Source organism: Danio rerio, chromosome 10 (assembly GCF_052040795.2).
Source record: "Danio rerio strain M-AB ecotype USA chromosome 10, GRCz13ab, whole genome shotgun sequence".
Classification (NCBI taxonomy): domain Eukaryota; kingdom Metazoa; phylum Chordata; class Actinopteri; order Cypriniformes; family Danionidae; genus Danio; species Danio rerio.
This window is the reverse complement of record NC_141030.1, coordinates 42,196,519-42,210,908: the sequence shown is the minus strand read 5'-3', so window position 1 is coordinate 42,210,908 and position 14,390 is coordinate 42,196,519. Positions and strand designations below refer to the sequence as shown.

Sequence of the window (14,390 nt, the reverse complement as noted above, 5' to 3'; positions counted from 1 at the left end):
ATCCCACTCAGTGCTGCTGAACTGTTTGTGTTCTTTAAGACTTTACATATCATATGAATTAGGACTGCATGAAATGATATAAAAGGGAAATGCGTGCTCAGATGCGTGATGCGCACAGAAACCTGCTCTCTATGCTAAATTAGTTTTTCTTTCATCTTTTGCAGCCTGAATTGTTTACAATTATTAAAACTGAATACTTTAATCAAGATTGTAAATGAGGACGAGGTAGTGCTGTCGCCTCACAGCAAGAAGGTCGCTGGGTTGCTGGTTCGGACCTCGGTTCAGTTGGCGTTTCTGTGTGAAGTTTGCATGTTCTCCCTGCTTTCGCGTGGGTTTCCTCCGGGTGCTCCGGTTTCCCCCACAGTCCAAAGACATGCGGTACAGGTGAAATGGGTTGGCTAAATTGTCCGTAGTGTATGACTGTGTGTGTGAATGTGTGTGTGGATGTTTCCCAGAGATGGGTTGCGGCTGGAAGGGCATCCGCTGCGTAAAAACATGCTGGATAAGTTGGCGGTTAATTCCGCTGTGGCGACCCCGGATTAATAAAGGGACTAAGCCGACATGAAATGAATGAATGAATGAGTCTGGCTTGCCAAAACATGTTTTTTGAAGCTCACAGTGCCATCTTACGCTGCTTTCTCAGTTATGAAACGCATCACAAAAAAAATTGTTGTAAACTGATGTAGAGCCTGGGTGGACCAGAAGCCAGCCCTGTAGAGCCGGGCCTGATAAATATCACAGTTAATATGAAACCTTCTGAACCGTTTCAGTGCATTCAGAGTGTTAGAAGTGTGTATTGTTGACCGTGTGTGTGTGTCCTCACACAGGTGGAAGATGAGTGGGATGCGCAGCTATAACCCTGAGCAGATCATGCTGAGTGCTGTGGTGCGGCGGCCGAGTCGAGACGTCAATATGATGAAGGAGAAGCTGATCTTCTCAGGTCAGAGTCAAGAGTCTTTCTCCACATGCTGCTTTCTGAGATCTGCTGATGCACAGCGCCCCCTGCTGACACTCATCACGCAAGGCCGTTAATATCATACACGCATATTCATTCATTCATTCTTCTTCATTTGGCCATGATGACAGCACATAATATTCATTCATTCTTTTTCCTTTGGCCTAATCCCTTTGTTCATTACGGATCACCACAGTGGAATGAACTGCCAACTTATCAAGTATATGTTTTACGCAGCGGATGCCCTTCCAGCTGCAACCCAGTACTGGGAAACTACATCCGTATGCTAAAAATAATTAATAATCTAAAACATACATATAATAATAAAATGCATGTACATATAATTTAAATAATAATAATAATAATTATATACATATATGTATGTGTGTGTGTATTAATAAATGTAAGAAAATGTTAACAAATAAAGGTTTAAATGAACATTTCATACAAACATTTTAAAATTTTCTTTAAAAAATTTATCGAAGACAGAAGTGGGCAAAGTGAAAAAGGTTGAGTACTTATTGGAGTAGATTTTAGTTAATGGTGAGTTATTTCAATTTTATTTACTGGCCTAAAATATTTAGAAATAAACTAAAATGTTATGTATATTTAGTTATTTAATATAAATAGCTATATATTTATAGTTCTTTAGATTTCTGAGTTTAATACTAGGGCAGTCATCAGTCAGAATGAAATGTTTCATATATATTGCCACTGCGATATCACCTTGCAGCCCAAGACTGGTTACTCACTAAAGGTAAGCAGGGCTGAGCCTGGTCAGTAGCTGGATGGGAGACCACATGGGAAAACTAAGTTGCTGTTAGAAGTGGTGTTAGTGTGGTGCGGTCTGTGTGAGTCCTAATGCCCCAGTATAGTTAAGGGGACACTACACTGTCAGTGAGCACCTTCTATCGGATGAGATGTTAAACCGAGATCCTGACTCCCTGTGGTCATTAAAAATCCTATGAGAGTAGAGGCCTACTGTAAATTCCCTTCATCTCCTCTTAGGGCCTACTCACACTATGCCATCCGTACCGTGCTCAGGCCCGTTTCCCGGATCGTTTGAGAAGTGCGAGTGCACTGAATCAGGCTCAAGCACGGTTCACTTGGCCGGCCCTGGCCCGGTTGGAAGAGGTGTGCCTGAGCGCGGTTCACTTGGGCTTTGGCGCGGTACGCTTGAGTGCAAAACGTGCCAAAGCCCGAAACTGAAAGCGAGACGTGACTTTTAAGAGACTGTTTCATATGGATTTATTAATCATTCTTACTGTTCAGTGAACGCAAACTGCCGTAGTTTATTAAAGACGCAAACTCCTCACAGCACAACAGCTACGCGCCTTCAGCAGACCTCCTCATTCCTGCAGCACGAGAGCTTTATGATTGTTTATGAGCGCCAAAAGTGGCGGATCTGTTCGGCGAAATATCTGACTGCGTGTCCCCGCATCCCTAAGGACTGTTTGGCGAAATATTTGACGGCATATCAAACGACTGAAACGATATAACTAGAGAAATCTCCACTGTGCTGCTGAGTGAGAGAGTGCTACAGCAGCGATGACGTAAGCGTGACGAAGCCCGTTTGTGGTGTGAGCGCGGGCCGTCGGGGGAGACGGGAGGGGGGGACAAGCGTGCTTTGGCCCGGTTCGAGGCAACTGTACCTAGTGTGAGTACGGCCTTAGTCATCATGGCCCTCAATTATCTCCATTTACTGAACGGCTCTATCACTGTCTCTGCACTTCACCTTTAGCTGGTGTGTGGTGAGCGCACTGGCGCCGTTATCCTGCAGCTGCCATCGGATCATCCAAGTGGATGCTGCACACTGGTGGTGGTGTGGAGAGACCCCACCCTCATGATTGTGAAGCACTTTGGGTGTATGGCCATACTCAATAAACGTGCTATATAGATACACGCATTACATGGACTATATATATTATATCTCAGATCCTGTTTAACCTGTTGAACTTTCATGATTCTTCCTAATGAGTTTTGTTCTGGTTTCATCCTCCAGAGATCAACAATGGTGTCGGCAGCACAGACGAGCTCTCCGCGTTCACGGGAAACGGCCTGGACGTGTACACGCATGATGACATCATGACGCCCGCGCGACATACCGCCAAACTATAGACCACAACTTTAGACTGTTTGACACTGGACTGTATTTCACTACTACAGTGTTCTGCTTTGATGCCTTACGTCCTGACGTCTTTTGTTTTGTTTCTGTATCAAACTGTATTTATAACAGAGCTGAGTAATTGTGCACTGTACATTTTTAGAGCTGAAAGCAGGTAATAAAAGTGTCCTATTATTAATGTTCTCGAGGAACGGACTGAACTTGAAGGGATTTAATGTTAAAGCATGCAGAAACCGAACCCTAACTCACTTGATGTGATTATTTATTTTGTATTTATTTTATTTTTGTATGTAACGTATCATTTGCTTTTCTGCACTAGCTTCTCAGATCAGTTTTCTTTCTTCTACGATGCTGTACTGCTGACTTTATAAGTGATTTATTTTGTAATGAAATCAATGAAATGTGTTGAAATGTGTTTTTCCATAATAATTTGAAACAAATTCACGTATATGTTGAATTTTAGGTGATATCAGACTATTTCATGCACTTTTTTTGTTGTTTAGAATGCGAACGGTTATTTTCATTGTACTTTATTTTGGTAACACATGGCCGTATTCTGTCACACTCAGAACAAAATTGTGTCAATGATGATAACAGGATCCATAAATCAGTTTTACTTGTTAGCAAAGGTGCGTCCAAGTGGTTTAAAGTGAGTTAAAACAAATATAATGTTACAAATATAATTATATTTCTGAGTAAATGATGTTCTCTTCATTTCAATCAAAACATCTTGAAACAAAATCGGGTGTTTGTGTCCTCAAAATAAAGAAACGCATCTGCATCATGTTAGAATAATTTCTGAAGGATCTTGTGACACTGAAAAATGACGCTATGATGCTGAAAATTCAGCTTGGTATCACAAGAATAAATTGCATAAAATTTTAAAATGTGTTCACAGAAGGAGTTATGGGGCCCTTCAGAGTTTAGTTCCAACACACTTACCTGCAGGTTTCAAACAAGCCTGAAGAACTCGTGTAGTTTCAGTTGTGTTTAATTAGCATTAAAGCTAAACTTCGCTCCATACCAGATGGCCATATATATTCATTCAAACTCAAAAAAGATTTGTGTCTTTAATGATAATGGTATCAAAGCAATTTTCCTTGGTAGCAAGGGTGCATTCAAGTGGTTTAAAGTGATGTAAAAACATAGAAATTGAAATATATTTTTAACATTATATAAGTAAATGATGTTCTCTTCGTTTCTATCAAAATATCTTGAAACAAAATAGGGTGTTTGTTTCCACGAAATAAAGAAACGAATCTGCATCATATTAATATAATTTCTGAAGGATCATGTGACACTGAAAAATGACACAATGATGCTGAAAATTCAGCTTTGTATCACAAGAATAAATTGCATAAAATTTTAAAAGGAGTTATTTTAACTTGCAATATTTCACATTACTGTATATATATATATATATATATATATATATATATATATATATATATATATATATATATATATATATATACACACACACACATACATATATTTATATTTATTCAGGGGCCCTTCAGAGTTTAGTGCCAACACACTTGTAGGTTTCAAACTAGCCTGAAGGACTCAACTAGTTTCTGGTGTGTTAAGTTAGCATTAAAGCTAAACTTTGCATAGCTTGTTTTGGTAACACACATGGCCATATTCATTCCCACTTGTCAAAATTTGTCAATAATGATAACGTTATCCATAAATCAGTTTTACTTGGTTGCAAGGGTACATTCAAGTGGTTTATAGCTATTACAAAACATGTATAATAGTAAAAAATTATTATATTTACAAATTTCTATCAAAACATTGGGGGGGAAAACTAGCTTATTATGTGACACAATGACGTTATGACGCAAAAAAAATCATCGTTGTATCACAAGAAATTGCCTAACGTCTTCACACACGGAATTATTTTAATGTACAATTTCACAACGTTTTTTACATACTGTACGTCACGGCTGTCAAAGAGCCGCAAACAAACCTGGAGGACTCAATTAGTTTCAGGTGTGTTCAATCAAAGCTAAACTTTGTATAACTGTGATCCTCCAGGAACTGAGTTGGACATCTGTGGTGTGAGTTAAGGTTAGTTATGAACGATATTATAAAGTGTTATCAATTTTTGAGAGAGAATTAAGCAAGAACTGTGACATAAGAACAGTTTTTACTGTAATGTTCATCTATGCTATAGTATTTTAGTTATTATGTTTGCTCTGTGTTTTCTGAATATATTCGGTAGAGGGCAGCAACACACCAAAAAGCAACACACCTCTTAAAAGAAGACAAACAGTGGCGTCTAAGGAAAAAAGCACCTGCAAATTATCAATATACTGTATTTCAATTTATTTCATAAACTAAAACGTGTGTTAAAAGCCATATTCCACAGACAAAAATCCAATTTACTGTTAATTCACTCATAATAGGCGCGTTCACGACAGTCTGGAGCAGGGATTTCTCGACGTATAAAGACATACGCGCTGGCGCAAAGTCAGGTTAGTTGTAAATAATGCTGTTAATTTATAATTTACCACGAAGAAATGACAACAAAAGCAGTTTGACTAGAAATAATACAACACACACACACACACACACACACACATCCTCGCATTATTGTAAACCAATAGTAGCTATTAGGCGTCTGCTCCAACGCGTGGATGGTGAAGAAGCAAAGTTGTAAATAATTTTCAGTTTCATTCACAGACTGATCATAAGCTTCATAATAAACCACGGCTGTTAATTTAATTTTGCCTGTATTTGCTTTTTTGATTCTCAAAGTGTCGATAAGCCATATGGCCTTGAGTTTTATTAATAATCAAGGAGTATTTTTTAACACAGAAGGGGGTGAGTAAATTAGCAGCAACTTTTCATTTCTGTGTGAACTTTTTGGTTAATGTATTATAACATTAAATATGGATTCATTATTTAAAAAAAATAATGCATAATGATACATTCCAAAAAATAAATCTAATTCATTGTACACTTTTTCCCAGTGATGGATTGCAGCTGGAAGGGCATCTGGTGCATAAAACATATACTAGATCAATTGGTGGTTCATTCCACTGTTGCGACACCTGTATTATTATGGCACTTAAGACAAAATGAATGAATGAAATGTACACCGTATTGTTGTCGAATACAGGAAATCAGATTGTGAATACAAATACGCAAATGGTTTGCCTTTTTTTTAAATGAGGGTATGCTGAATCTGGCCATTTAATAATTGTGTCTTGCTAAATTAGTACAAACTTGGTTAAAAAGAATGCCACTCAGTGGATTTTAAATCAGTAAAAAGCTACTGGTAAAAGTAAGTTATGAATATGAATGTAATCTTGACTTTCTTCATTCAGCATGTTGATGTTATCCTGTGACCAATCAGCATCAGTTGAGTTGCTTCACTTCCATTCAAAAATCCACTCCTGTGGCCTCATTGGACCTCAGCTGCACACTTCCAAATCTCACTTGAAGTTTCCAGGTACATTTTTCTTTTCTTTTTTACTTCATGATACAGATATATAGGATTCTAGCAGTGATGGGAGACCCTAAGCTATTTAAAGCTTTGAAACAATTGAACCAATTGCTTTGCAACATTATTCACTGCTTTGAAGTGTCAAAACTACGTAAATGCAACAAAAACTCCAAAAATGAATGCATTAAAATGTGCTTTCAAATCTGTCAAATGCTTTTAGCTTATCACCTTTAATGTTTATTTTGCCTGTCCAAAAAGAGATTATTCACAATAGTGTGTGCGCGTGTAACTGTGTATACATGTATGCATTTATCTGAGTATGTATTTGTTTATTTTGCCCTATTTACATTTGTTTTTTAGCATTTGTTTATCCCTGTTTTTATATTTTAGCTTTTGTGTTTGTTTGTGAAGCGCTGTGAGTTGCCTGTATGTAGGAAAAGTGCTATACAAATAAAAATGATTATTGTTATTACTATTGTTATTCCTTTTAGCTTAACGAATGTTTCATTAAAACGTCTAAAGCCTCCATTCCACTGCACATGACAAATGACAAGCGACAGACCGGAAGTCATTCGTTTCCAATGGAGAGTAGTCTGGGAGCTGTAATAATCTCCGTATCTGGAAAATTCGGATCCGAAACGAGCTGCGGATCCGTTGAAATATTAGACGTGATGATGTATCCCAGTGTTGTCAAAGCAGGTCCGTGTGCGCGAGATGAGAAATAGGAGTCTGTAAGCTTTGCTTTTTGACTGTTTGTCGCCATCTTGTGACTGAATAATGTGCAGGTTAGTGTATACTCCATCAGCTGTTTTAGTTTCTATCAGCTTTGCATTTGACTGTTTGGCGCCATCTTGTGACTGAATAATGTGCAAGTTTGTTCATACTGCATCAGCTGTTTAATTTTTGTCAGCTTTGCATTTTTGACTGTGTGGCGCCATCTTGTGACTGAATACTGTGCAGGTTAGTGTATACTCCATCAGCAGTTTTTGTTTGTCAGCTTTGCATTTTTGACTGTGTGGCGCCATCTTGTGACTAATTAGAATTAATTAATACTCCATTTAGCTGTTTTTATTTCTGTCAGATTTGCATTTAATAATGAATTAATGCACTATTACAATTTAGAACAATATGTTTTGTTGCAAATAGCCATGGGTAATAAGTGAGATAAAATACATTCAGGATGGTTGTTTCAATAGAATAAATCCCTTTAGTCGGATAAAACAGTGCTCCATTTTGCATACATTAACCTGTAGGATTTTATTCTGCAAAATCAACCTCCCGGATGTATTTTATTTGTTACTTGTCAAAGTAAGAACAATCCAAGAGGACTAGAATGCAGCAAAAAAAGCATGTTACTAGCATTACACATGACGGATATCGTGAACACTATAAATACTCAACTGCCCGCATGGTTTCAGAGCATTACTAATCTTATTTTTGTTGTGTTTGACTGACACTTTTAGTTTCAGGAAACCACTGATGTAAGCTCCATCTGTACCAGTAAACTTTTAGTAGACGTAACAGGCACATGTAGTAAGGATTATGTTTATTGCATAAAATATTGCATCTCAGTAGTTTGTTGTTTGTCTAATAACATCTGCAAGGCAAAGTTTAAATGGTTTACAAGAGCGAAGCTTCACCTCTCTCGCCATATTTACAACATATGTACAGTACATATCATCTTTAATATCAATGTGTCCGTGATGTGAGAATCCAGCACTCAAACCCTGGACCAAAACACCTTAATGCATTAAGTTTGAAACACAAAGCCTCCCTACACTGCCCAGAAATAGGTTGTGGTCAGCGGCTTTCAGTCTTTGCACTAATCAGAGGCAGATTGTGCTGAATAAACAGGCTGTGGTTGTGCTTCAGGGTGCCGGTGGGCTGAGAGGCGTTTGCTGGCTCTCTGTGTCCTCTTTACTGTTGTCTGAACAGTCTGATCCGATGTAGCAACCTGAGTCTCTGGGACAGTCGTTCAGTTCGATCTTTTCTTCTTCAGAGGGAGATTTGGGTTCTTCATTTGTCTCTCCATGGCTCTGATTATTATCTGCGTTAAAAAAAAAACAGATAGTTGGGGTGCTGATGTAATAACAACGTCATTAGATGATTGTGCATGCATTATTCATGCATTACTTGGAAGTTTGTTTTTGACACACGCAATGTTTTTTCTATGTATTGCAGTGTTTTTGAGGTGTGGCTGTACTTCTGAAATTATAAGATAGATACCCACACAAACTCACTGCTCAACACACTTCCTGTAGGCTCTTTCATCACACGTAGGCAACTGGCCTCAATGACATTCACTTTTTTTTCCACTAGCATGGTTATTTTTAGTTGTTGTTGTTTTTACTCTTTTAAGCAGAGATGCCAAAAGTTGGCCTATGATAACCTTTAATTTGGCCCGACATCCTATGCCTTTAAAAGAGATTGTCATTTCTAATTTAACAATCTTTTGTTTGTTTGTTTTATCAACGAGCTATAAAAAAGCAAGCTTGAATTAAATGTTTTAATGTTGTAAATGAATCAGATTTATTTGCATTTGTGTTGTATTATAAATGGAATTGTTTGTTTTCATTTGAATAAGTTAGTTATAAAATGTAATATATATATATATATATATATATATATATATATATATATATATATATATATATATATATATATATATATATATATAATGCATTAGTTAGTCTAATACGATCAAAGTAAAACTTTCTATTTATTTTTAAATATTCTTTTAAAAATCAGGTAATTACCCCTGGCAACTTTGTAATACAGTTTGATATTTATTTACCTTCAGCACCACAGCACTCAGCTATGTTTTTTGGCCCTTCATAAGAAAAGGTTTGGGCACACCTGCTTTTAAGCATCGTGCAGACATTTGGGGATGTTATATTGCAATTTAATGGTATTTCTTAAAAATTTTATAAACATTTTTAAAAAATACCAAAATTTGTTAAATATTTAAAGCATATTAATATATGCAAAATATTAAAAATAGCTTGTTTTAAAATATATGTTACAATATTACATTGTTCCTTTTTTATTGAAAAGGTTCAGTTAATTGTGTCAGGACCTTTTGTACAATTCATGTTAATCTTATTCAGATATGTCTTACACAGTGGTCTATATTATTCATTAAATATAAATAAAATAAATAAATATCTAAATAAAATTCAAAATTTTCAGGTGTGACATTTTATTTATAGAAATATGTAATAGGAATGTGTGTGTGTGTGTGTGTGTGTGTGTGTATGTGTGTGTGCGTGTGTGTGTGTGTGTATATATATACATATGTCGCTAGTTTGTCACTTGGCATTTATGTGTGGAGTTTGCATGTTCTCCTCGTGTTCGAATGGGTTTCCTCTGGGTGCTCTGGTTTCCCCCACAAATCCAAAGACATCCGTTACAGGTGAATTGGATAAGCTAAATTGACAGTAGTGTATGTGTGTGAATGAATGTGTATGGATGTTTCCCAGTGATGGGTTGCAGCTGGAAGGTTATCCTCTGTGTAAAACGTAAGCTGGATAAGTTGGCAGTTCATTCCGCTCTGGCGACCCCAGATTAATAGAGACTAAGCCAAAAAGAAAATGAATGAATAGTATTATTGTCATTTATAAAAAATAATAATAATAATAATTATTATTATTATTAATAATATTATTATTGATATTATTTTGATTTCTGAAGGATCATGTGACTCTGAAAACTGGAGTAATGAAGGTGAAATATTCATCATTAAAATCGCTGAAATAAATGATTAAATTAAATTATAAACTACTTTTGAACAGTTATTTTATAGTGCAATAACAGATCACAATTTTACAATTTGTTCTGTAATTTTGATGAAATAAACGCAGCCTTGGTGAGCAGAAGCTCATTTTAAAACATTTAAAAATCATACTGACCCCAGACAGTCTGACCAGTTCAGTGTACAATATATATAAATATAAATAAATAAATATATATATAATCAGTTTAATTTTCTTATGTTTGTTTTATGTGTAGATTTTGAATAGTGTTCATAAACATCTATTTTAACCAGTCTCATTTTAATAAGCTAACATGCATTTGATCTAATCTTGGTTTTACTTTCAATGTTTATAACACTATGGTTAGCAGATACTCAGTGGGAAGGTACTAGATTTTATCTGAGGGAAAATGTGTGAAAATGTGCGTTTTCAGCCTGTCTCTTTGCCAGTGTTGCTTTGATGAGGTTTGTTTTTGAGTTTCTAAAGCACCAACCAGCATCAGCTCTTTACCCAAGTAATCTTTTTTTTAACGAGACAAAACTCAAAAACAAGTGTTTAAAAAGACCATTTTCTGTATCCAGTGCCATTTTTTTGTGATTCTGCTGTTGGACCACTTACATTCAGAGTCCAGCAGGTTTTCTGCTGCCGCCAGCAGTCTGTGTCTGTGTTCAGGATCAGTCATATTCAGCTCGACAAGATGCTGCTCCTTCAAATCCCGAAGATCCTCCACTGTCTGATAGCCATTCAGCAGCAGAGACGAAATGTGCTCCTGCAATAACAGTTCAAGCTATTAGAAGACTGCAAACCTTAGAGATAATGCATACCTCTAATTTCCTGTTTCTGAGATGTTTGCAACCCAGGCTCTTTGTAAATGCATTCCTCAGTCTATAATTCTTTTGCAAAATGTTAAACATGCTGCTCCGGTTACATTTTGTGGACTTTTCAGATGACAAATCCACTAGAGGGTGCTGTCTACAGTTTTTCTTTTACTGTTTTTTTTTTACAGAAGATTGCGCTCTAGGCTAGTTTTTTTAACAGCAGATAGTGCTGTTGACAAATTTTTAACAGCAGGGTTGATCTATGCTAGTTTTTAACAGTAGATGACACTAGACTACTTTTATCAGCTGATGGCGCTTTAATCTAGTTTAACAACAGATGGGTATCTAGGTTAGATTTTAACAGTAGATGATGCTGTAGACAATTTTTTTTATCAGCTGATTGCGCTCTAGGCTAGTTTTTTAACAGCAGATGGCTCTCTAGGCTAGTTTTTTACCAGATGATGGCGCTCTAGGCTAGTTTGTAACAACAGGTGTCACTAAGGTAGTTCTTTTAACAGTTGATGGCACACTAGGTTAGGTTTTTAACCGCTGATGTCGCTCTAGGTTGGTTTTTTTTAACAGCTGATGTCGCTCTAGGTTAGGTATTTTGACAGCTGATGATGCTCTAGGTTAGGTTTTTAACAGCTGATATTGCTCTAGGTTAGTTATTTAACCGCTGATGTTGCTCTAGGTTGGTTTTTTTAACAGCTGATGTCGCTCTATGTTAGGTATTTTGACAGCTGATGTCACTCTAGGTAAGGTGTTTAACAGCTGATGTCGCTCTAGGTTAGGTTTTTAACAGCTGATGCTGCTCTATGTTAGGTTTTTAACAGCTGGTGGCGCTCTAGGTTATTTATTTAACCGCTGATGTCGCTCTAGGTTGGTTTTTTAACAGCTGATGTCGCTCTAGGTTAGGTATTTTAACAGCTGATGTCGCTCTAGGTTAGGTTTTTAACAACTGATGTTGATCTAGGTTAGTTTTTTTAACAGCTGATGTCGCTCTAGGTTAATTGTTTTTGCAGCTAATGTTGCTCTAGACTCATTTTTAAACAGCTGATGCCGCTCTAGGCTAGATTTTAACAGCAGATAGCGCTCTAGGCTTTTTTCTAACAGCTAATGTCACTCTAGGCTTGTTTTTAATAGCAGATGCTCTCCAGGCAAGTTTTTCACAGCAGACAATGCTCTAGGCCAGGGGTCACCAATCTTTGCCCTGGAGGGCCGGTGTCTCTGCAGGGTTTATCTACAACTTGCCTCAACACACCTGCCTGAATGCTTCAAGTATACCTAGTAAGACCTTGATTAGCTTGTTCAGGTGTGTTTGATTAGGGTTGGAGGTAAAATCTGCAGGACACCGTCCCTCCAGGAGCAAGTTTGGTGACCACTGCTCTAGGCTATAGTTTTTAACAGCATATGGCGCTCTAGGCTGGTTTTTAACAGTAGATGGCACTTGGTTAGTTTCTTTTAAGCTGATGGTGCTTTAGGCTAGTATTTTAACAAAAGATGGCGCTCTAGAACATTTTTTACCATACAGTGAAACGCTCGCGAGGAAGAATGTGTGTGTGTTCGAGATTCAAGAGTAATTTATACACAGCTCTCTATGAACACTTGTAATTCCATTAAATCTTTCCTAGTTTTATTTAATAGTATTTTAGGGTCAATAAGTATTTGAAAGCAATCAGATGCAAGCAGAGTATGGCTGTTTGTAAAAGCATACAGCGCCAACTACTGTTGCAAAAAACCCATAAGAACTCAACAGAAGAGAGCATAGCAATGTAGTTTGAAAGTCTAACTTGACCTTTAGAAGTCTTTTTGTCACAACTCTAGATATAGTCAACTTGTTTTGCAGTATTTATTTGGTGGTGTGCCAAGAACTGCACAAAAAATAATCCATTATTTGTGGGTAATTTGTCTTTGTAAATATCATAAGGGCGAAAAGAAGCTAAAGATGTCATACTGCCATGCAGCATTCATTTTTCTAGAAAATGCAGTCATACATTGAAGTACACTTGAAGTTTCACCAATATGTAAGCTGGAGCACATATATTTCCAATGAGCCTGTGTTGGATGTTTGTCCTAAAAGTGTTTAGAAAAGTGTTTAAGCACCTCCAGATTGAGTCTTTCCAGAAGCTCCTGCAGGGTTTTGGGTCGAGGTCTCCTGCTCCTCCGGTGAGCACGAATCCTCGGTTGTGGTGTGATTTCTTCCACCAACACGTCGACATAGATGAACTTAAAGTTTCCCACTTTCCCATTCAGCATTCCAGTCCAGATTCCCATTGGTGGTTTGTTGATGATGTCAATGACATCTCCAACCTTATATATTTATAAACAAAAAGCATGTAAATGGCTCTGAAAATCAACCTTCAGCTTCATCACTGAGCATCTTGGGTTAGTTTTACCTTGAGTTTGAGAGACTCGGTGTCGTATGGACTGGGAACAAAGTCAGTGTGGACTTTAGCTTTGCCGCAGAACTGGCCTGCAAAGGGCACCTCTTCTTCTAAACGCAGGCTGTCTCTGTTACTATAACCTTCAGAGCCGCTGGTCACACCACCTAAAGCATCAGGAAACGCAGAAACCAACCAGTGAAGAACAAACCACAGCTGAAATGTCACAAGCACATCTACGCCAAAGCTCAGCAAACTGAAACAATGTGCAAGTGTGTCAGTCAAACATTTCTAGGAAGATGTAACAAAATAATACAGTGCATAAAATAAATTTTGTAAGTAAAAAGATTGAAATATGTCATTAAGGCAGCTTGTTTCTGGCACACAATAAAAAAAAAATTGAGATTGTCATGTAGTTGTGCAGTCAAAGTAAAAATGGCAAACTACAGTATTTAGTATTTACAACTCCACTAATGCATGCAACAACATACAGCATAGTGTTAACAAAAGTAAACTGATCAACTAATCAATACTCTACTATACTTTAGTTTTTGCTACATCAAACAGGTGTATTGTACTGTAATATAACAAAATGTAGAACACTTAAAGGTCTTATGAAGTGCTTTGAAATGTGCATTTATTTTATTTGAAGTTTGACAATCTCAGCTGAAACATGAAGGCTGGGTGGGACATATAGTAGCTACTCCCTTTTTGCAAATACCACAATTTTTTGTTTGATCACAGCTCACTAAGAGTGATTGAGATTCATCCAATGAAAAGCAAATGAGAAGCGTCTTGAAGGGGGCGGGGCATGTCAGATACTAGAGAGCATTTGATTGGTCAGAAGATTTGATGAGAAACTGAAGTATGAGGTGATGTAAAAAAAAAACAATGATCTATTTAGG

General features: G+C 37.0%; 2 protein-coding genes and 1 long non-coding RNA gene across 12 annotated transcripts in view; 2 read left to right on the top strand and 1 right to left on the bottom strand.

Annotated features, from left to right (window-relative positions):
* The window catches only part of gdpd5a (glycerophosphodiester phosphodiesterase domain containing 5a), a 65,511-nt gene extending 61,647 nt beyond the window's left edge, over nt 1-3,864 (top strand). For both annotated transcript variants that reach the window (XM_087271386.1, XM_087271385.1), the window contains 2 exons: nt 828-940; nt 2,958-3,864. In XM_087271386.1, the coding sequence (XP_087127512.1) occupies nt 828-940; nt 2,958-3,073 (229 nt within the window). In that variant the 3' untranslated portion in view covers nt 3,074-3,864. The remainder of the gene's footprint in view (nt 1-827; nt 941-2,957) is intronic.
* A 1,105-nt stretch (nt 3,865-4,969) lies between these two features.
* LOC141376441 (uncharacterized) overlaps nt 4,970-14,390 on the top strand; it is a 107,489-nt gene continuing 98,068 nt past the window's right edge. For 2 of the 7 annotated variants that reach the window (XR_015501580.1, XR_015501579.1), the window contains exons 1-2: nt 4,970-5,153; nt 6,416-6,540. This is a non-coding gene — a long non-coding RNA (uncharacterized LOC141376441). Of the gene's footprint in view, nt 5,561-6,415; nt 6,541-14,390 lie in introns of all 7 variants that reach the window. The other 5 variants (XR_015501575.1, XR_015501577.1, XR_015501578.1 and 2 more) reach the window with 4 other exon arrangements.
* Nucleotides 8,064-14,390, bottom strand: part of samsn1b (SAM domain, SH3 domain and nuclear localisation signals 1b) — a 31,902-nt gene continuing 25,575 nt past the window's right edge. For 2 of the 3 annotated variants that reach the window (XM_087269355.1, XM_087269356.1), the window contains 4 exons: nt 13,501-13,652; nt 13,208-13,414; nt 10,905-11,055; nt 8,064-8,581 (listed from right to left, as the gene is read on the bottom strand). In XM_087269355.1, coding sequence (XP_087125481.1) covers nt 8,403-8,581; nt 10,905-11,055; nt 13,208-13,414; nt 13,501-13,652 — 689 coding nt within the window. In that variant the 3' untranslated portion in view covers nt 8,064-8,402. 3 annotated transcript variants of the gene reach the window in all.